Source organism: Tamandua tetradactyla, chromosome 17 (assembly GCF_023851605.1).
Source record: "Tamandua tetradactyla isolate mTamTet1 chromosome 17, mTamTet1.pri, whole genome shotgun sequence".
Taxonomy (NCBI): Eukaryota; Metazoa; Chordata; class Mammalia; order Pilosa; family Myrmecophagidae; genus Tamandua; species Tamandua tetradactyla.
The window spans coordinates 41,564,320-41,589,182 of NC_135343.1; the positions used below are offsets into that span (position 1 = coordinate 41,564,320).

Sequence of the window (24,863 nt, forward strand, 5' to 3'; positions counted from 1 at the left end):
AAAACCTAGAGGGCCCAGCCTCTCCAGAAAATCATCTCCCTACCCCATATTACTGACAGCCCCTTCCAACATAAAAAAGGTTAGAATGGCTATAGCCCAAATACCCCTAAAGAATGGAATAGAAAGATCAAAGGTGATGATGGATCTAAATCCATCTGAATTCAGCTGAATCACTGAATTGATATTTCTTTCAGTCTCCAGTATCTTAGGAGCAGGTAGAACCTAAAATTGTGGAACTGTGACCCGTACCAAACTCTGAAATATGTTCTACAATTAATTGTGCCGTGCTTTGAAATTTATTGTTTTTGTATATATGTTATTTTTCAAAAAAAGAGAAAAGAAGTCAATTATGATTTTTTAAAAAAAGTATTTATTCCTTCTAGCCTCCTATATTCTGCAGCAGCTAGAGGGAAAATTCTGAGAGGACAGTATGGTAGCCCATGACAAACTCTGGGATGTCCTATAACTACGTTTTGAAAAGTGCATCAAAAACTATTGCTTTTTTCTTTCTTTGCTTTGTATATATGTTATATTATGCAATGAAAAAAGTTTTAAAAAAATTAAAAAGAAAAAAGTGACCCATTAACTTTGCCAGAGACAAGGATTACAGATCTACATAACACCAAAACAGTCCGTGAATTCTGTTTTGACCACATTCCAGAGATAGGTCGGCACCGTCACAGTGACAAAGGAGTTTTCAAATCCAAAAGGTTACAACAATATATTTAGCAAACTTCTTCTGTTTAAGGCCAGATAAAGATTTTAGGCTTTGTAGGCCATATGGTCTCTGTTGTAGCTATTCAACTCTGACACTGTAGTACAGAAGTAGTCATGGGAAATTTAAAATGAATGGGTATGGTTGTGTTCCAATAAAATTTTATTAACAAAAGACGTCTATGGGCAAATAGTTCATTGAGCTCTAGTTTATAGTCATAACTGAACCATTAGTTTTGGTCAACTATGACAATATTCTGGATATAATTAACATTTTATCTTCATGTTTAAAATAGAAACACACATCTTTATTTGATTCTAATCATATAAGAAATCTAGGGAAGCCTGGAAGAAAAATAATAAAATAAAATGCAAGGAATATGCCGGAGACCCGGGTTTGATTCCTGGTACCTGGTCATGCAAAAAAATAAGCAAGGAGTGAAAATAAGAAAAAAAATGCAAGGAGTGATTGGGATGTCAGGATCATGGGTATTGGTGACATAACACCATTATTTAAAAAAAAAAAGTTTAAAGTCACAGAAATTATAAAATGAATTAATAAACAAGTAATTTCAACTTATAGTAACAGCTATAAAGAAAATACACAAGATTACTACCCATAACGGGTAGCACTGGAAGAGGGTTAGAAAGTGACAGAAGACACTGCCAAGGAGGTAGCATTTAAACTGATAAAGTAAAATAAAGCCAGCCAAGTAAAGAGCTGACAGAATAGCATTCACACAGAGTTCATTCACTGCGCCATTCTGAATCTGTTGTGTACCCCAGAAAAGCCAATTTCTTTAATCCTCCTTCAATATTGCTAGGTGGGATCTTTCTGATTGTTTAACATGGAGATGTGACCCACCAAACTGAAGGTAGTGAACTTTTGATTAGATGATTTCCATAGAGATATGTCTCTACCCATTCAAGTTGAGTTTGCTTACTGGAGTCCTTCAAGAGGGAATCATTTTGGAAACAGCTTTAAAACTGAGAGAGCCACACAGCCAGAGATTTTTGGTGATACAGAAAGAGAACACCCCCTTATAAAATGAGAAGCCAGGAGAGAAAGCTAGCAGATCTCACCGTGTACCTTTCCAGCTGACAGAGGTGTTCTGGCCCCACTGGCCTTTCTTGAATCGAATCAAAGTATCTTCCCTGGATGCCTTAGTTTGGACATTTTCACAGCCTTAAAACTGTGAACTTACAAACTTACTAAATTCCCCTTTTTAAGTCGTTCCTTTTCTAGTATATTGCAATCCAGCAGCTTTAGCAAACTAAAACAAAAGGTGTTGATGGGATTAAATACATGGATGTGTTTAGGGGGAAGAAAGGAGACTGCTAAAACACAGTGCACACTAAGGAAAGTGGTTTTAAAAACACAAAAGAGAAGTGACACTCATTTCCAGTAACAGGGTCTCTAAGCAAAGCAGAACCAGCTTCATCAAACAAGGGTAGAAAGGTCGAAGGCCTCTGCTGGCAAGAAAGGCTCTGAATGGTTTGGGAACTCAAAAACCTCATGATATCTAAATCTACCAAAGTCCCTTTTCCAATTCTTAGATCCCTGTCTTTCCAATTATCGTTCGCCCTTCTACCTAAGAGAGCTTTTAATTTTTTTAAAGGCATTCAAAGTTAGTTCTCTGAACCTCTGAGCATACTCAGAATCAAGAATTCCTAAACATGTCATTTTCTTTATTTAGGCTCTCTAGTAAACAGAAAAAAACCTGCCCATCTACACTCTGGTATTTCTCATTTTCCCCATAAAGATTTTTCATAATATAGTTATTTGAGCCTCTAAAGTTGTCTTCGATAAGACTTTATTTCATGCAACCACAGTGATAAATAAGTTAACTGTTTACTACTGTGTGCCACAGATTACCAGTGTTCCATTTTCTAATGACAATGGGATCATCACTACTTCAAATCCAACCAGGTCAGATAATCAATCCAGATTTCCATTACCTAGTGTACTATCTACAAACATTTCTGATACCAATTACTGTATTATTCAGAGTTCAACAGCAAACAACAAATCAACTAACTCTACACAGTTTAAGCAGAAAGAGACTATTTTTTAGTGACAGAAATCATTAGAAGACTGAAAAAATAGACTAGGAGTCAAGTTTAAAGAGCAACTTACAAATCGACGTTGCAGAAATATGCAAACAAAGAAACCAATGCTTGTCCTAACATAGTCAGAGGCTGGATACTAAATGTGAAATCTTCTGGCTTCTAAACATTAAGGGAAAAGTCCAAATCACAACTAGAATCCTACCAGCAGAAACAATAAAAACAAGAAGCTAACAAACTCCAACTCACTCTCACCTTCCAAACCTCACAGGAGTATATGTGTGGCAAAGGAAGCTGAGAAATGTTTTTAGTTTTACATTTGTTATACCAGAAGGAGATCTGAATGATGCTGATTATCCCCGATAAATATAATATGAAATTCTGATTGCCATGCCTCGATAGATGTACTACAACGGGTGACTATAAAAGGCAACTAACTAAAGTTAACTAAGGGAATGAAGCTGTCCACAGAAAAAGTTAGGGCTTCAGATGTATGAGGAAGGGGGATGGTAAAGAATAGAGGTCTGAATTAATAAAACAAAAATGTATAAAAACACTATGACCAAGAACTTAAGAGTCACTAATTAATAGTCTTTTATTTTTAAATATGAAACTTTGAAGAAAATAAACTAAGGAAGAATAAATAGCTTGCTCTATATATCAAATGGTGTTTTTTGTTTTTTTTACTTAATCCCTAACTCTAAGAGCTAATTGGAAAAAAATAAAGCTAAACTGTGTGGAAACAAAAAAGTATGGAGTGACAACCCTGTATTTTTTAAAGGGATGTCAAAATAAACACATTCTCAATAAAACAGTTCATAAATGGGCTACCATCAGATGCTACAGGTAGTCAGACCACTGATCACTAGTCTAAAATTGCCTTTTATTTTTCCTTATGGCAATATTAATACAAGTAAATAAACTAACTCTAATTCTAAACAGCCAGTCATTCAAATATTAAGTTTCCACCAATATTGAAAAATATGAGAATTTTTTTCAAACAATCTTTAAAATATAACTTTCTAAACATAAACTGCTTTAGACAAGAGACTTATTTTGGAAGCTCCCCATTCACTCAGATAAAGGTAGAGAAACAATCACTAATATCCCCTTCCCAGGATACAAAAACCTAACAAATAAGTTATTAATTCCACTTATTCAAAAAGCAAACAAAACAAAACAGATTCAGCAGACACTGATACCTTATCTGTTTCACTTTCCTAGACACACAGAAGATTATTATTTTCCATCCCCTTGCAGTTTGGTGGGGCTGTTGACCAGTTCTAGTTCATAAAATATGAGTATGAGTAATATACGTAAGTTTTTAGCTAAGGGACCTTCCATTTCCCTCTTTTCCCAGTATGTTGGGAAGCATGAATTGAAATAGTGGCATTACAAGATCTCTTAGCCACCAGCTTCTAAAAAACAACTTGAAACTTTACAACAGCCTGAAAAACTTCCATTGAAAAAAGCTACTTGGAGTTAGGTTTATGTGTGACTACAATAAAGTGCAGACACTAATAATAATAGGTCTATAAAAAAATATTTACCTACTCTGGTAACTTAAAGACAATACCTCAAATGCAATACCTACTGTAGACAATTAAAGCTTAACTTAGCTATAAAGATAAGTAAATATATTATAGGCATATATGAAATATATGTGTGTGAATAAAAGAAACTTCATGTTATTATGTTTCAAGAATATTTCATTTGACTTACAGTGTGAGCACATTTCCAAAGGATAACTTGCCTCATTTCCCTGAAGAAAAAAATAAAAAGACAATTAGTCACAAAATTGGCACACGTTTTAACATTAAAATTAAATATTTTAAGTCATAAGAGAAAAATTTGCAACAGATCTAGATCTATGAATTATATTTATATATATATTTTTAAGTGATTAAAAAAAGAAGTTATATATTATGGTAAAAAAAAAAAGCTCATGAATCTAACAGGCCTGACTTGGGGCTCTGCCACTTATGACCGGGCAACCTTGGCAAATGCTATGCAATCATTGATCAAAATTTATTTTAAATATTGTTTAATACCCTGAAGGTGTTATCTATCAATTTTTAACATACTGGAGACTATCACTCCTCTAAATGGTCTTACTGGGCAAACTCATTTTGGGGTAGAGTTCAGAATAAAGCTTCTCCTGCCATTTATCTGAAGAGTTTCCTGAGACTATAAAGTAATCTAAGAAAGAAAAAAAAAACTGTTACCATTTACACTTGCATGAAACAGAATTCTCTATGTGCTGTTCTGCTAAAGTAAGAAAACTATTAATGGGAAGATGAGCCAATAAGATAGCCACCACTTTTTTATTCATGAAAAGTCTTATCTCATAGATTCTGAGTTAATATAATTAGTCTGAACTTCTAACTTAAAAATAAAGTTTCTATTTTCTATATTAGGATTCCATGTGAAATTCATTTAAGGAAAAAAGGTATTCTTAAAAAAAAGTTGGAAAAACTACAGACCTGGTCCAATGCCTATATTTAACAACTCTGAGGACTAGCCCAGGAAGTTCAAGAATCTGGTGGAAGATCACTCCATATGATTGGTAGTGGAACCAGAAGTCGTTCCAAATCTAAAACAGGAAAAATTCCAAGGATAGCAGGCTCACATGAAGTAAAACCATGAAAATCCTGAAAAAGGCTCTATGAATTTAAAGTAATTTAAATCGATTTTTTTTTAAGTTCATTGGTAAATTTGAGTACCAACATCCTATATAACATTTACATAATCTTGGCCCTGCCTAGAATTAAATCGCAGTTAAGAGTGAATAGGTCTAATATTTGCTATACTTAAACACATCAGCTTGGCTGGCTGATTTTTTAAACTCCTAAATGTATCTCTACTCCTAAGTAAACTTAAGGTCTAAGAAAAGTTCTATCAGTAAATTTGCATCTTTATTATTTTAAGGAAGAAATTTTAAGGTGCTGGTAAAAATCTAGACAGCCTGAAAGAACTAAATTTAAGTGACACTTCAAACATCAACATATTAATACAGATTAAGAGTACATGAGAACACTCAATAAATTCTTAAAAGTCCAGCTATTAAAGTACTTTAGATTTTCATTCTTCTTGTTCACTTTTCATAATCTGTATCAAGAACTTCATCTGCATTTTAAGTTAGCAATTTAAGTTAGCAATGAGTACTATAATAATAGAAGTCGTATTTGCAGTTTACAAAGAAAGCCTTTAAACAAGGTGATATTGGCACCTCTTAATGGAGACTACTTGTTGAAAATATTTCCCCATTCCTGACTTAATGTGTACCAAAATCAATGATCATAATCAAGTAAATCTTGAAAGCAATGCTATACAAATACGGTCCTGAAGAAAAAGTTAACCCAGGAATCAATCCAAATGTCCTGACCTGCTAAAGAACAAATTTTGCCAACTTCCTCTTATGCAGTTACTACAATAAGTAATTTTTCTCCCAGGATAAAAATCACTGGTGGGAAAAAAATCACTGGCCATCTTAGAATTGTTGTAAACCAGATATTCTTTATTCTTAGAAATATAAAACATAATGTGAAACCATGGGTTGATGAATCTAGGGTCAAGGGAGTGAAAAAAATCAAAAGAGAGAGGCAAGGGATAAAAACTGCAGATGCCAGTAGATTTCCAGGGTCAAGACTGTCTCTAACTAGCTTTGAGTCCACAAGTACCTCTGCAGACATTGTTTTCTTTATATAAGAAAACAGAAACTTACACTCAGTTACTTCAAGGGGTCCTTCTAGCTGTACTGACATCTTCGACAACTACTGAAGATGCTAATTATAGTTTAAAATAGGCACTAAAAAGGGAGAAGAGAATAAGGGAAGCAGGAACGAACAAAAGCTAATTGGCAAGAAACTCAAACTATCTTATTTACACAAAAAGCTTCCTAAATAGAGTGTGCTTAATTTTTTATCATTCTTCTGTAGACTGATAAAACAGTCAATTAAGAAGAAAAAGCAATAAATCTCAGAACTAAGTTGTCAGCACTATAAATCTAAGGCTTTGGTTATAGCAACAAATCTGGCATAAGACATCTTGTGGATACTCTAATATTAGTTATAATGCCATCGAATATACACCAATATTAAAGTATGACACTGTCAAATAATGGGTAATTTCCCAGTAGAAGCCAATGATATATTTGTACTGTCTAATGATTTTAGGAGGAAAAAAAAAACACCTAAAAGTTTCCAGTCTGATAAATGCTGCTATAATTACACTCTAATTAGCCTGAGTCTGTCTAGCAAAAGTTTGAAGGTATACAGCCAAAATACATAAACATCTAATCTACCCAATCATATTTTACTCTACTACTCAGTTAACTACAATGCTCTATTCAACTGCCTTCCAAATCATCCTGTCACCACTCTCCATGGATCATTACTTACGCTTTTCCTTTAGTATTGTATCTACTCATTTAACAAGTAATTACTGAATACCTATTATGTGCCAAGACTGGAGTGGTGCCGAGAATCGGGAAGAAAAAAAAACAAAAACAACTACCATCACCCAAACACCATTTTTTTAGATTGTGAAATATTAAACATACTGAAAATAATTTTTTAATTAACAAACATGTTAAAATACATGAAACTGTTTTCAGACCAGACAAAAGTCAGCACAGAGGTGTGATCCTTGAAAAAAGGGAAACAAGGTAAACTACCATCATCTTGGATTTCTGCCTAGACATACTTTTTCCACTGCAGCACAGGCAAGGAGATATCAAAACAGAACACTATAGTCTTGGCAAAGTTGAGATGAAAGAGAATTGGAGTCCTAGGAGGCCAAAGTGGCTGAATGCAATTATCTACCAAAGAGCTCTAGAAATCTCCACAGGATTCCCTTATCTTAGCTTAATATTACATGCTGCATTTATAAGGTGAAATTCTAGGGGCCAGGGAACTTTAAGTTCAACAATTCCCAGAGCTCACACAGGTCTGGGAGACATTAACTTCCAACTAGCAGAGTCAAGATCTTTCATTTAATGCCTCAGGCATTCAGGAGAGACCCCAGAAGGGTCACTCTTGGTAGTAGAGCTAAACCGGCCCTAAAGAAAAGGCTACTCTAGACCTGCACTAAACAAAGCCTCAAAACTGGTCTCACAAGTATCAAGTTGATAACAGAAAAGTCCAGTCAAGATATTTGGTGACGTTTGCTTTCTCCCCAAAGCTAGTGTCCTTTTGCTAGCTGCTGGCAATCCTAGGGCTTCCTTGAATTGTATTTCTGCCTGTCACATGGCAATACTCTCTCCTTTCTGGCTTCTGTAACTTCCAAGTTATCTTTGTAAGGTCCCCATTGCTTCAGTTGGCAACACCTTAACAAAAAATTATAATCTTCAGGAGACCTTATTCACACAGGGATGTGGATTACAATGAATATGTGTTCACTGAAGTCCATAATTCAAACTATCACAGTCCACCCTCTGGACTCCAAAAAGACATGTTCTTCCCATATGCAAAATATACTTACAACCATTTCAATATCCAGAAAGCTATAAGTCATTCCAGTAACTCTAAGTACAAAGTTTCATCAAATCAGTTATAGGTATGGTCTTGTCCTAGAGCAATGTTCTTCACTTCCAGGACCCTTATCACCACCCCTCCCCCCCATACACACTTATAATTGTCTTTAACATTTCCTCTATATGCATTTAGAACATTAGTTATAATTTTGCTTTAACCAAACATAAGTTAGAAAACTCAAAGCAGAAGGAAAGTCTACTGTATTTATCTTTTTCCATACTCTGAGAGGTTTTTTTCCTACTTTCTAATATCCCAAGACTCCTTTTTTTTTTAAATTTATATGATTTTCCATCTCGTTTTCAGAACTTCCTTTAGCCATTCTTTTAGGGTAGGCCTGCTGGCAACAATTTCTACTTGTTTTCCTTATCTGACAATGTCTTGATTGCCCCCTTATTCCAGAAGGATATTTTCTGGATTCTAAACTAGACACTTCTTTTCTTTCAGCATTTGAAAAATGTCATGCCTTTTCCTTCTTGCTTCCATAGTTTCTGATAAGAAACCCACTGTCATTTTAACTCTTTTTCTGCTGCTGATATCATTCCTCTCACGCTGATGTCAAGATATTTTTGTAATTAGTTTTCAGAACTCTTGACTTTGAGGTGTGTTGCAATGGATTTTTTCAGGTTATCAGTGTGCTCACTTCTTGTATGTGTAGGTTTATGTCTTTTGCCAAGTTTGGAAAGTTTTCAGCCATTCTTTGAGAACTTTTCAGCCCCACCCTATTTCTCTTCTCCTTCCAAGAGTCCAATGACACAAATGTTAGTTCTTTTGTTATAGGCTCAGAGTTCACTGAGGCTCTGTGCATTATTTTCTTTCTTTTATTCAAACTGCATAATTTTTATTGTTCTAGCCAGTTCATTGACTAGTTCCTCTATCCACTCCATTCTGCTAGAGTCCATTCACTGAGCTTTTATATTTGTTACTATATTCTTCAATTCTAAAATCAGCTTTTGGCTCTTTACATATTCTATTTCTTTACTGGGGTTTTCTTTTTTTTTTTTCATTTGTTTCATGTGTGTCAGCTGTTTTTCCTTTAAGTGACAAACTCACAAATCATTTTTTGAGAAAATGTCTGCCAAGTACTCAAATCTAAAAGCTGAGATTATCAGTCGTTCTCTCAAGTAGTTTTAGTATCCTATAACAAAAGCAGCTAGTTCTGCTTGCAAGCCGCACAAGTGTTTGCTTAATATACACTTCATTTCATCATACAGAATATTTAAAAGATGTCCTCAATGGTGAAGCCGCAATAAAATGTATCTTTTTTACTGTTTTATCACAGATAAAAGTGGAATTGGCATTTTTAAAAATTGCAATTGCATGGCAGTAAGGAATACACTGACAGTTTAGCGCCAGTGTCTTGATCTGTGGTAAAGTACTAGCAATTTTACCCGTCATTGCTGCTTCTGCACCACTGGTACAAATGTAAACACAGAGAATCAGGTAAAACTGTTTTGATGCTGTTTCATAAACTGTTTTGATCATATGAATCACTAAAAAGGTCTTAGGGATCCCAAGCACCAACAGACCACTCTTTAAAAACTGCTAACTTAATTGGAATATCATGTTTACATTTCGCCAAGAGGGAATATCAATATTTAAAGAATTGGAAAATGAGAAATCATTTTCAAAGAAAATAATCAGATTCAGGACAGAACCAGTAGATTATAGTTCTATTCTACTGCTTCTAATATTGTTATGATTCTATCACTATATTTCATATTGTTCTATAATACGCATTATAAAAATGTCCCAATATTCTTTATAGGAAAAAATAAAAAATCCTGTACCATGTATTCCTTGTCAATTGCCAAGTCTCTCTTTAGTGCCATTTACAGTGGAACCTAACAGTACTTCAGCAACACTTACAGGACCTGGGCTCAGGGGAAAGATCAGGCCTAGAGATATAATTCTGAAACTTTTCATCACATAGATAGCCTTTTCCACCCAAGGAAGAAGTTCACAAGAAATGGAACAAAAAATGTGTTTACTAATATATATATATGTATGTATCTGTATATATATAAGCATTTTCAATTTTGAGTCTATTATAGTTCATATTCTAACATGGTTCCAGAAATCAAGGAGTAAACAGTTTTAAGTAAGAAGAGGTTCACAAAAAATGGATGATGAAGCACAAATAATGGCATACCAACATTTAAGAATTAGAAGAAAAGAAATCCAAAGACAAATCAAACAATTAAGTACCAGAAGACAACTGGTACATTTTGTGAAACACACACACATTTGTTTCAAGTGTGTCAGTTGTTTTTCCTTTAAGTGACAAGCTCACAAAGTAGGTAGGGGTTAAGAGTAGCAAAAGGGAACAAAACAAAAATTACCATAAATTTGTTTTTGGTAGGCTCAGACTTTCTATAAATCATATTCTTAAAAGCAAGGCATACTGATATATTCCAGAGGAATTTGGGCAGTGAATAAAGAAGTATTTGCAAGGTCCCCTTGGGGCACTGGGGAGAAAGGAAGAAACATCCATTTCGAGAATTTATCATTGTCTCACAAGCAGTAGGGACAATCAAATCAATAGGCCAAGCCCTACATCTTGAGATTTGCCCCTATGAAATTTATTCCTACAAAGGATAGGCTAACACTACTTAAAATTAGGCCTAAGAGTCACCCTCAGAGAACTTCTTTTGTTGCTCAGATGTGGCCTCTCTCTAAGCCAACTTGGCAAGTGAACTCACTGTCCTTCCTCCTATGTGGGACATGACTCCCAGGGGTGTAAATTTCCCTGGCAATGTGGGAAAGAAATCCTGGGATGAGCCAGGATCCAGCATCAAGGGGTTGAGAAAGACTTCTTGACCAAAAGGGGGAAGAGCAAAAGTTCCAGTGGCTGAGAGATTTCAAACATAGTTGAAGTTATCCTTGAGATTATTCTAACGCATTACATAGATACTACTTTTCAGTTCATAGTGTATTGAAGTGGCTGGAGGGAAGTACCTGAAACTGTTGAACTGTGTTCTGGTAGTCTTGAGTCTTGAAGATTACTGTATAAAGATAAAACTTTTACAATGTGACTGTGAAATTGTGAAAACCTTATCTGTTGCTCCTTTTATTCAGTAATGGACGGATGAGTAAAAAAATAGGCTGGGGACAAATGGTAAAATAAATTGGATAGATGGAAACATTAATGGTCAATGAGACGGAGGGGTAAGGGGTATAGTATGTATGAGTTCTTTCTTTTTATTTCTTTTTCTGGAGTGATGCAAATACTCTAAAAAATGATCATGGTGATGAAAACAAAACTATGTGATGATACTGTGAGCCACTAATTGTACACCATGTGTACGGAATGTTTGTGTTAAGATTTATAAATAAAAATATTTTTTAAAAAAGGCAAGGTACAGGGCAGGTAACGGTGGCTTGGTGGCAGAGTTCTCGCCTGCCATGCCAGAGACCCAGGTTCATTTCCTGGTGTCTGCCCATGCTAAAATAAAAAATAAAAAAAGGCAAGGTACAGTTTAATTTGATCAATAACATCTCTAAGTTAAGCAGGTTACTACACTAAGACTCAGCCCCAGACCTTCAAAACTATCTCTAAAATGATCTTAAGGGGTGAGATGTTCAAAATGAAATGCTGATAACAGAATTACAAGTACTTTCTTACTGAACATAAATAAAGCTGGATCACAATATAGTGGGTCTCCCTCTCAGAGAAAAATATTTTCTGTAGTCACCAGGTTACTATAGCTATGGATGGGCCAAGACTTCATCTAAACTAAGACCTAAATTAAATCCACAATGCATCTAAACTAAGACCTAAATTAAATCCACAATGCAAATATGAGATGCTTCCGCATACAGAATGAGTTTCCCACTACGATTACCTTAAGACAAAAGTAAAGCATTTGTCTTTGTTCAGTATTGAAATCTTTCTGTGCATGATACACAGAGGATACTTAATACTTATTGAATTATTATTAAAATAGGCTTTTGTTAGTCTTTATAAGTAAACCCCTTATTTCTTTGGGAATATGCAGAGTTCCAAACAACTAGAAACATAGTATATTTGTAAACAAATCTTCCTCTGTATGCCAAACCACAGTTTTTCCAGGAATGAAGCTCCCAACATTTAAGCAAACTGTCAGAAGATCAAGTAATGTGTCCAACACGTTACGAATCACATTTTACAAAGTGCTTAATACACAGTAAACAACCAATTAAAGTCAAGGATTTTAGAATAAGACTTCACTCCCAAAGGTATAAAATACCTCTCAAATAGCAACTGATACCTGACAAAAGCTTTATTAAAGCACAGATATTTGTAAAAGCATATGTTTAGAGAAGCAAACAAAAAACCTGGTAGTTTTTCATCTGGCTTCATTCTAACACTGAAATGTTTTTCTTCAAATCAAGACTTCTATAAATAAAATCCTTAAAACACCACAGACGTATCTATAGTTGAATGATTCCTTTAATTCAAGCTAAACATGCCATAAATATTACTTTGTCAAGAATTAAAGGACCTCTTTAAAGGCAAAAACTAATGGAGGTAGAAAGTAATCTTTAAAAGCTAGCATCACGAATTTAAATATGGATAGATGAAAAGAATGTTAATGCGTACTTTATGCCCCCCAAAATTATATTATTCATGTGCTGGGCACTCTGTTGGAGACTACATATATTAACTTATTTATCCCTGAAACAATACTCTGGGTCATAGGGTTATCAAGAGCAGAGCAGAGCCTTAAGCAACTTGCACAAGGCTGCACACTTATTAATCGTAGAGACGGAAACTGAACTCATGCTAACATAATTCCTACAGTCTTTATACCTACCAATACATTGTACGCTACAGTCCTTCTAAATTATACAACAGAAGCAATAAGTTATTGAAATAATTTTCTTCTCATCTTAGAACACTTGAATTTAAGTGACTTGTCACTGCCAACTCACACTGGAATAGCAATTTTAAATTTGTTCACATACCTAACACAGTCACAATTACACAAGCATGATATTAAGAGGATGTGAGACAGGTGTAGACGGCTAACAAAAAGAGAAGAGTATAAGGAATGGAAATACAAAATACTACTACACAGAAACTTTTCAATAACTTTGTATGAGTAGCAATACTAATCTGGTACTACAATTTAAAAACACATACATTTTCAAAACAAAAAACAGAAAACCCTACAGGCACAGTGTTCTGAATAATTGTAACAGAGAAAATAATCTCAAAACAGAAAATAAGGCCTAACAGAACTATTCTGGATGATGGTAAGAGACCATCTTGACTATAACCATGGGAATTGGTTGAAATAGAAAGCATGCATTAGTAAAATGGAGGCTATCATGGAACACTAAGACTAGGGTGTCCATAAAAATGTGATGGTGGCATCCAGAGGAAAAATGTGAGGCAGGGACTTAAATTTTGAATGAAAATCTGGAGTATACAGAAAAATGTCAGATGATAGCAATGGAGAGAGATTTAAAAAAGGTACAGTTAAGATGGAAAAGAGGGACTCCACAGGTGAATTAAGGATAGTCTAATATGGGGCAGCAAACTACAGCTTCAGGACAAATCTGGCTTGCCACCAATTTTTTTTTTAATGAAAGAGCTTTATTGAGATATAATCTGAATACACAAATCAACTAAAGTGTGTAATTCGTTGACTTTTTTAGTATATTCAGAGTTGTGCAGTTTTCATCACAAAGAACATTCTCATCACCTTAGAAAAGAAATCCTTTACCCATTAGCAGTTCTCATTTCTGTCCACATCTCCCAGCCCTAGACAATCTACCTTTTCTTTATGGATGTGCCTGTTCTGGACATGTCATATAGCTAGATTCATACAGTATGTAGCCCTTTCTAACTGACCTCTTTCATTTAGCAAAATGTTTTCAAGATTCAACCAAACTGTAGCATGTATCTGTACTTCATTTCTTTTTACTGCAAATAATACTTCATTGTTATGGATATGCTACACTTCATTTGCCCAGGCCATCAGTTGGTGGATATTTGGACTTCTTCCACTTTTTTGGCTTTTATGAATAATTCCGCTATGAACATTCATGTAGAAGTTCTTGTGTGTATATAGTGCTATGGGGAAATTGTGTGTCTCAAAAAGATATGTTGAAGTTATAACTCCCAGTACCTCAGAATGTGCAGATGTACACAGTTAAGATAAGGTCATACTGGAGTAGACTGCATCTTTCATCTAGTATGACTTGTTTTTGTCCTTTAAAAGAAGAGACATAGAGGGGAGAAGGTGCCATGAAGATGGAGGCAGAGACTGAAATTATGCAACTATAAGTCATGCGACACCAAGGATTGCTGACCACCACCAAAAGCTTGAAAGAGACCAGAAGGAATCTTCCCTGGAGTCATTAGAGGGCTGACCCTGCTGAATTAAGGAATTCAGACTTTCAGTTCTAGAACCATGAGACAGTAAATTTTCTGTTGTTTTAAGCCATTCAGTTTGTGGTACTTTGTTATGGCAGCCCTAGGAAACTAATATACCTAGGAATGGAACTGCCAGGTGATGTGGTAATTCTATGTTTAACTATTTGAGGAGCTATTTTTTAAAGCAGCTGTATTTCCATTCCCCAAAAGCAATGTATGGAGTTCCAATTTCTCCACATCCTGGTCAACACATCTTTTTTATTACTTTTTTGATTACAGCCATCCTAGTGGGTATGAGGTGGCATCTCATAGTGGTTCAGATTTGCATTTCCCTAGTTACAAATGATGTTGAGTATCTTTTCACATGCTCACTGGCCACGTGCATATCTTCATTGGCAAAATGGCTATTCAGATGCTTTACCCATTTTTTAACTGGGTTATCTGTCTTTTTATTATTGAGTAGTAGGAGTTTTTTATACATCCTAGATACAAGTCTCTTATCAAATAAATGATCTGCAAAAATTTTCTCTCATTCTGTGAGCTGTCTTTTTACTTTCTGGATGGTGTTCTCTGAAATACACAAGGTGTTAGTTTTGATGATGTCCAACTTATATTTTCTTTTGTTGCTTGCGCTTTTAGTATCATATCTAAGAAGCCATATGCCACCAGTGTTTGCAAATTCAATTTACTGGAACACAGCCAGGCTCACACTTATTTACATATCGTCAATAGCTGTTCTCACACACCATGGCAAAGTTGATGAGTAGTTACAATAGAGACCATATGGTCCACTATGCCCACAATATTTACTACGTACCTTGACATGAAAAGTTGCTGAACCCTGATTTAAAACAATGCCAACAACTCCAATCCAACTCTACCCTAAAATGAACAGCCTACTTTCACTTGAAAGAGCAGCAAGGCAGATGATACCCTTCCGAGAGGAAGCAGAATCAAGTAAAAAAAAAACATTTTTTGTGAAAAAGCTGCAACATGGGGGTAAGGTTAAGGTTGACAACGTGATAGCTCTATCCTAGCAAGTAAAAAGATACAGTAAAACATCACAGACTAGATATAATATTTGCTGACTACAATCCCACAGGAATCTGTGACCTTTGTTCGGAGTACCAAATAAAACTGACATATCTGACTTTACTACTATAAAGACTAGCCTTTGGTGGTGGAAAGGTAAGCTAGGGGCAGCTTACAAACTTGGTTTTTTTCTGGTATGCAAGAGCTACAGAGAATTCATTGGGACTTAAGAGAAAAACCTGCTAGGAGACTTGCAAATGTTTTTCCTTCCTAATAAAAAGAGAACTGAAGAAGCTTTCTATATTTTTCTCCAGCCAGATGTGGGTGTCTAAAAAATTGTAATAGCCCTCTCCTAATATGAAGAGCTTTCAAATATAGAGGGTCTATGTCCCTGATGAAGCTGATGAATTGCGAAACATAATTCTCTGGCTCTTAGCTTTTCATTTTGTGAGATAATATATTCCTTATTGTTCAAAGACCACTATTAATTGGCTATTCTGTTACCCTTAGCTAAAAATACCCTGACAGTTTCTCTGTTATTAACACATTCCTGGAAAGAATGCACCACAGAAATTAGAATGAAGCGATCATGAATCCTATACCTGCCAGGAATACCACACATTAATTTTTAGCAATTTCACTGATTTTAAAAAATTAAACAATATTTTGCAATCGATGGAAAATCTTAATTACCTTACCCAAAAAGCCACCCAAGAACTTTTAATCAGGCGGCTTTATGGTCATTTTTCAAACACAGGGGGAAAATTTAGGATATTCCACCCTGGGTCTTTCAATTCTACATTTCATGCCTGTTTCACCCTATCATATTGCCTCTGATACTATCAAAAAAAATTCGTGAAAAGCAACATAATCAAAGACATTCTACAACAAAACAACCATAGTATTCTTTCAGTGCTTAAATAATTGTTTCATGGTATATACCCGCATTAGATAAGTAATGTGAACAGAAGGAATAAGAAAATGCCCAAATAACTGCTACATGTTAAGTTCAAATTTGGCAAGAAGAGTGGCCAGAACTAGGAGGTATGTCTTTTTTTCATTCATCTTTGTAACTAACATTTCACTTGATACATGTAGTAGGTGAATGTTGAAGGTTTGCTAAAATGAAGGAAATAAAAGATCTTGAATAACTCTCTTTTTCAGTTGTCAGAGAATTCTTCAAAATACAAGACTCAAAAACATCCAAAAAGAAGATATATCAACTAAAGTAAACAAAAGTAATGATAATTTTGAGCTTCCTTAAATTATGAAAAAGTTCATTTAGCAATTCTAAAGTAACACTGGCATAACTATCTCTCATATTCAAATATATAAGACGACTCTGGAAGCACAAAAGAAGTCGTATAACTTTTAGAATTAATAGTTTCCTTTCCTCCGACTTTCCCATCGTACTTAATTAAGTGACTTGTACTTTCTGTTTATCCATGATCTTTCAAAGATATGACTAGCCCTAGATGATGAGCTCAATTGTACCTGTGTCTATTCACCAATTCACCCACCCATCCATCATTTACTCAAGGGTCTATTCCAAGAGACAGAATAACACAGGAACATGGCCTGACCTGATGTGGGGGTGGAGGGCTCATAACCTCCTTGAGGGACTATGTGGGTTGGGGTAGAGATGAATGGACTTAGAGATCTACGTTCCCCTCTCCATCTCACCTATGGTGTTAAACCAATGATTTCTTTTCTTTTTCTTTTTAAGAATGTTACCTACCCATTTGGGCTAAAAAAAAAAATTCTTCAGGACATAATATCTCCATGAGTCCTGGCACCGCCAACCCCAACCCTTCCTCCATTACACACTCATCAAATAAGCATGTGGTTGTTCATTTCCCTTTTAAGGTTCTCTTCAAAGCTCATTTAAACTTATTTCACCTCTACATTTTTTTTGCCTCAACTCCTTTATTTTTATAAACACTCCCTGTTTCTCCATCTTCCCTTCCTTCAGGAACTCTAATCTGCTTTCTATTTCTGCAAATTTGCAGTATCTTCTATAATACAATTTCTATTCTTATGTATCTTGATTGTTTCACTGAGTACATTTTAAAGTTTCACTGAGTACATTTTAAAGTTTCTTCTGTTTCAGCACATCTCATAACGTCATTTTTTCATAAGACCAAATAATATCCCACTGTGAGCATTATTACATTTTGCTTATCCATTCATTTCCTGATGGACGTTTGAGTTTTTTCTAGCTTTTGGCTATCTTGAATAATGCTGCTAAAAACATTGGTACACAAATAATCTGTTTGCAACCCTGTTTCTCTAACTATCTAGTTAGAAAAGAAGGATTGCTGGGCCAAATGGAAATTCTATATTTAACTTTTTGAGGAATCATCATATTGTTTTTGAGAGATTTTTGTGGCATTCCAAACATAGCATATAAAAGTTCACAAAATGGAATCAATACAGTATGTACTACTGGATTAAATCAAAGTCCAGTGGCTAAAGTACAGACAGCAAATGGGAACATGGTGGAAGAGGTTGAAGAAGTTAACAGAGAGAGAACTCAAAGTCCATGGGCTATTTTATGGATTTTAGTACTATTTTATTTAATCTATGGGATTTTAAATGCAAAAGTGATTATCATCTTGTTTAAGAGGGCCTTGGACCAAATCTAGATGAGATGCTAGCAACAAACACTAAAATCGATGAGAGGTAGAATAACTAGTAAAAAATGTTATCAGAGAAGCCAAAAGAGAAAATTTCAAAAAGTTGTCCATGAGGTCCAACACTACAAAGAAGTCAAGTAAAAATAAAGAACTAATAGCATTTAATGAGTGCCTACTAGATTTTCAGACACTTGATACTCTATATTATCACCACAATCTTATAAGGTGCTGATATTCCCATTTTACAAGATTTTATAAAATTTCCCTAATCATCCATTATCCCTTGCTTTTTCATTAACGATTACCTTATAAGCAAATATAGCTTGCTGATGGTATCACACTCAGATTAAGGATAAATAAATAAAAGTACTAATAGCGCTCATAAAGACAAGGGTCAAGGTTTGATTCCTTTTGTAGTTCCTACATTTTGCTCTTTTGTTCCTAGATTTTAAAATGCATTCCTAATTCTAACATACTAATAAATGTGAAAGCTTTGTACTGTTTACAAAAGAGGCCTAGAAAGTCCCTTGACAGACTACAGAAGAAAACAAGGAACTATTAAACTTTCCCACCTGGGAAATGCCAGATACTCTCTCAAACACTGGGGACTACCAAATTAATAGGCCAAGCCCTAGTTCTTGAAGCATGCTCTTATGAAACTTACTTCTGTAGCAGAGAAGCTAAGCCTACCTGTAATTATGCCTAAGAGTTACTTCCAGAGAACATCTTTTATTGCTTAGATATGGCTTCTCTCTTTGTAAGCCCAACTCCGCAAGTAAAATCATTACCCTCCCCACTATATGGGACATGACATCCAGAGATGTGAGACTCCCTGGCAACGTTGGACTTGACGTGGAGCCTGGCCCCCCACCATGGGCTCGACAATACCTACCTGACCAAAAGGAGAAAAATAAATATAACAAAATAAGTATCATTGGCTAAGACAGTTCAAATGAAATCGAGAGGCTATTCTGGAAATTACTCCTAGGCAAGCTTCAGCTAGATATTGCTAATTGCTGAGGTTTGCCAAACCCAACCAACATCATTCTAGTTAACCCTAAAGAACACCAGGGGTCTCTCTGAGATCCTACAAAACTTGCATATGCTAAGTTTACTTTTCAGAAACCTAAAACATTCTGATGGTTCTTAGGCCAGGTAAATCCTGAAACCTAGAGGCACCAGTCTCTCCAAGAACACACACCAGGTTCCATCCCCCTAATCCCATATTGTCAACATACTTTTTCAACATGAAAAAAGTTAAAATAGGTATAACTTAAATATCCCTAAGGATTGGGAGAAGGATCAAAGGAGAAGGAGGAGTTATAACAGAGAACTTAGGATTTAACAAATGAGTATGACTACTGAATCTTATTGATATTTCTTTTTAGTCTCCAGTATCTTAGAACAGCAAGAAGGAAAAAATCTGAGATTGTGGAACTATAATCCATACCACATTTTTAAATCGGTTCTACGGTTGTTAAAATGTACTTTGAAATTTATTGCTTTTTGTATATATGTTATATTTCACAATAAAAAATGTAAAACAAAACAAAACAAAAACACATGGCCTAGCCAGAGCAAGGAATTTATCATCACTACCAGAAAAATAAGTCTAAGTGACATTTCATTTACAAAAATGTTTCTGGGATATTGATATTGCTATCATGTGGTCCTCCTTTTCAATATTTAATGAAAGGGCTAGTGAAAAAAACAAACAAAAACCAACTTTCTGAGAGCGGTGGAACCTACAGGAATCTGTGATTTGATGAATTATCACTGCTAAATTTTAGAGGAATTCTTACAGAAATCTTCACATTTTATATATTTTATAAGAAAACACAAAAACAAACACATAAAAACCCAGAAACGTATTAGTTACATTTATCAAACTTTTACTGCTGTGCCAAGCCCTATACGTTAACTAAAATTATACTGTTAACTCATGATCATGAAGGGGAAATAGGAGTATAATAAAGAAACTCTGGAAAAGGGGAGGGTAGATGAGGGCTGTTGGAGGAAAGATTTACATGGAAGGATAGGACAGAAATGAGAAAGAAATTTTAATCTGGCTAATGTAAAATAAAATAGATGCTTTACCACCAAATTTTAAAAAAATATATATTTTTAACAGTTCCATATGTTGGCGCAGGTAAAGCAAAACAACAACACTGGAAGACTATTATTCAAGAAACTTCACAGTGATTAATCTAGGGGGTGGAGAGTAGAGGATCTACTTACTTTCCATTTTATGCCTTTCAAGTGTGGCTTAAATTTTTTTTTAGTTAGAGAAGTTGTGGGTTTACAAAACAATAAAGCATGTGGCTTTAAATTTTAAGCAAATATATTAATACCATGTCTTTATAACTTTTTAAAAACTTTTAAGAATTCTGATTGGATGTCAACTTACAGCTAGATATTCCCCCTAAATAAAACTTGAACATAAAAAACAGATCCTCTTAAACTGTATATAACTATATCAGACGCACAAAAACCTCTCAGAGTTAAAGCAAAGTCTGGCAAAGCATCAAGTTCTTTTCTTGTTAGAACCCGTTTCCTAGATTCCTTTCCTAGGTCAATGACCCAGTGTTGCCATCTCTTGGCTCCTACTTAATGTTTAGTGATATTTACTTAATATCCTGTCAACTATGTATCCGAAATCGACAATCCAATCCCTTTACCATACCCCTCACACTCAACCACACCTCATTTGACTCAGCCTCAATCTCAACTTCAGCAGATGATCCCTACCTCAAAGTACACTAAGAAACCAAAATGATTTTTCCTTTTTTTTGAAGTCCCTCCTTTCCTTTTATCCTCTCTCCTTATACACTATTTAATATCTATTATACATCAGGCATTTGGGATATAGCAACGAACCAGACAAAGAAACAAGGCCCCTGCACTCACATAATTTACATTTCCTTGCAAGACATACTTTCATATCCCAGGACTTAACCGAAGTTACTCATCTAAGATTTTCTATATTCTTCTAAAGAGCAATTCTATCAATATCTTCTTTTTCTTCATACTTATAACCCTCCCTTCAGCTGTCAACTTGACTCAAAAATTCCAACCTTAACTTCTTTACCAAGTATATTATCAAATCTCTTTGTTGAACAATTATAGGAGAATGTCTCAAATGCCCATCAAAATTCACTAAGACCAAATTTACCTTCTTCTGCCACTTCTTTCAACCACCAACTCCGTCCTACCTTCCTACTTCTAATCACCAGATTGAGTCATCCTTTATGCCTGACTTTCCTATCAGTTTCTCTTTTCAACTCTATCTTTAAAATGTCTCTGTTTCTATTCATTTTCAAATCCTTATAACTTCACAAATCTAATACTGCAAAAGCAGTTTTCTTACCTACAATTTCCTTCCACTCTTTCAAATCACCTACCACTTTAACCCCAAATTAATCAACAGTTAGTTCCCCAATGAAACCAAACTTTGAAGTCAAAACAGTTAAGGCCACTACAACTTAACACATGATTTCCTTTCCAGTCTAAATTCTTACACGAACTGTATGGTCGTTTTCATCTTTACCTCCCTCTCCCACATGTTAATGGATGAGAAAAATCCCCCCTACCTCCTTGACAAACTCAAACCATCAATAATCCTACCCTATTTTTCCCTTTGAATCTCCAACCTCTCTTTCCGGGCTTGTTCCCTTGAGCCCAAAATTAATTCTTCCTCAAACCTAAAAATTCTGTTCTTTCATCCTCTCTCCTATTCCTCACCATTACAACAAACTGCTATTGTCAATGTCACCATAATTCTCTAGATCCCTCCAAAAGACACTGCTAAATTCTTCTCTGAAAATGAGCATTTCTAACAATGTCCCAATTGACACTGAATCTACTAAATAGAGGATCTACATTGAGAATCACTGTTCAAATATATGTTGCTTCTTCCTACCTCTAGACTATCAATTTCCTCCTACTATCTCCTAGGTCAAAATAATTATGCAGCAGATATTAGTAAAATTTCACAGTACCCTACCCTATTGAACTTAGAACCTTGCAGAATAACATTTCCATGTATTCACTGGCAGTTGATAAGAGAGTAAAGATAAAACAATGGTCATCCCAGCAAAGCGGAAGTTTCTTGAGGATAGGAATATTATTTGCCATGTACCCCTAGAATCGAGCCTTGCTTATTTGCTGAATGGATGGCATTATCACCCAGGCCAGAAACCAAAGCATCATTCACCTCTTTCCTTTCCCCTAATCAGTCACCAAATCCTATCTCTTATCTGCTGAATATATCCCATGTCCAGCCCCTCCTGACCATCTGCACTGTTATTGCATTCTTTCAGATCCTTACCTCTTACATGAATAACTTTATTAATTACTTCCCATGTCTACAGGCATCTATTCTATTATTCATACTGCCAACAGATTTGATTTCTCTAAATAAGTAGATGAAACTATCATTCTTCTGCTTAAAAACATTATCTTCCCACTGCTTTTAGGAAAAAAAAAAATTTAACTCCTTCATATGATATGCAGCCTCTCTACAACTTAGCCTCAATCTACCTGACCATTCTTCTTTCTACCCTATTCCCCTACCCTCCAACTATGCTAAACTACTTTAGTTGCCTAACTAAAGGCATGCCTGTATACTCATGCTTCAATGGCTCTGAACTTAAACGTGTCCATTTGGAGAACACTTTCTCACTGGCTAAATCTCATCCTTTTAAGATTCAGTTAAGGCACCATCCCTTCCAGGAAGTTTTCCTGGAGTGACAATCATTCCTCTCCATGCCAGTATGGATCAGGTCTTCCCCTTGTAATAAGCTCTTACAGCAGCACAAATTTAATGAATTCATAGCACATATCACACTGCATTATAGTTGTCTGTTTATCCCACTTAACTAAGTTCCTTAGTGACAACAACCATGTCTAAGTTTTGCACAGTCAATGCTAGGTATCTTAACAAATGCTCAACTAGAATTTGTTAAATAAATACATTCCAAGCAATTCTATAAAGAGTGGCTCTCAAACATCAGCATACATAAAAACACTTCAGAAGACCTATAAAACCCAGATTGCTTAGTCCTATCCCCAGAGTTTCATATTCAGTTGGCCCACGATGGGGCCTGACAAGTTCCCACATGATGCTGATGGCCTAGCAACCACATTCTGAAGATCAGTGCTCCAAATATATGTTGCCTCTATACTTTCAGGCTTATAAAGTTTCTACTCCTGATGCCTCCTTGGCATTCCTCCCACTCTGCCTACTGCAATTCTAATAATCTTTTTAGACCCAGCTCAACTGCTAATACTTTTATAAAATTTTCTTTAATCCCAGATGAAACTGATTCTGCTCTTTCTCAATTTCTATCAGGCTTTATGTGTACTACTCATATGATACTCATCACATATTTATTTCACAGTTACTGGCACTTGTCTTATTTTCCTCTACTTAAACAAAGGTAGGTAGGGAACTTGTCTTAATTATTTTAATTTCCTCCACAACAGAGAATACTGTAACTTCAGAACAGCAAACAAACTCTGCATTTGTTGATAGGAGTTTCCGTTGCTTGTCTTAGCCTTTTGGGCCCATGGTCTAACTTGCTTAATCCTTCTGACCCAAGCTGACTTCCTCATAATGCCCTGTACTTTTGCTTGCCATATTATCTATGACAGATGCCTAATCCTCCCATATTTGTCTGCTCCTCTCTGCTGACTGAACCTAGTCAGCTTCTTCACCTTGGACCCTGAGCCTTTTAAATCTTTTCATCTACTATGCGACACAGTGAGTGGTGAAATTTTCTCCTCACAGCTGATATAAATTTTAACACCACCGGTTATAAGACAGCTTACTTGCTTTTCATTAAAAAAGAGATAGAGAGAGACTTTGTCACAGAATCTGAAATGCCTATATACACACACATACATAATCTTCATCCCACCCATGTCTCCAAAAGTTTAAATGGCAAAAGAGAGGGAAAGATTTAAACTCTAAGGAAAAAAAGCAAGCTACTTTGAAGGCAGCAATTAAAATTAATATCTGTCAAAAAGATTCTCGATGGATTCAACTCAACCTTATAAGCCTTTTTACTTTCCCCTTTACTTGAATGCATCAGAGATACTCATAAATTAATACTGTAAAATGTGTCCACAAAAATGATCAAATATGTTCTTGATACTTAGGAAGAGTTATAATAGAGATTTTCCAAAGGGAGTGAAAATTTTCAGAATTGTATGCTCAGCTAACTAGAAAAATAAACCATATCAGTCCAGAACCCAATTTATTTGAATTAATCAATCTCTCAAATAAGACACCAGTAGTGTTGGGCTACAGGTATGCTCTTTACTTTCAAACCAGTACTATATTTCGGCAAACCAAAATAAGTCCAAATTACATAGGCCCTGAAATGCTACTGAGGACAGAAGAGAAGAGAGCAAAAGTGAAATACTAAAAAAAAACCTGGAAAGAAAAAATAACAATCTGGAACAAAACAATACTGTATGATAGGTCTTGAAAGATTTTTAAAGACAAGGAAACACAGA

The 24,863-nt window shown here is 35.2% G+C and overlaps 1 protein-coding gene across 1 annotated transcript in view; it reads right to left on the reverse strand.

The window, feature by feature from the left end:
* PPP3R1 (protein phosphatase 3 regulatory subunit B, alpha) overlaps positions 1-24,863 on the reverse strand; it is a 64,109-nt gene that overhangs the window by 33,660 nt on the left and 5,586 nt on the right. Inside the window, exon 2 of the mRNA XM_077134423.1 lies at positions 4,504-4,543. Coding sequence (XP_076990538.1) covers positions 4,504-4,543 — 40 coding nt within the window. The remainder of the gene's footprint in view (positions 1-4,503; positions 4,544-24,863) is intronic.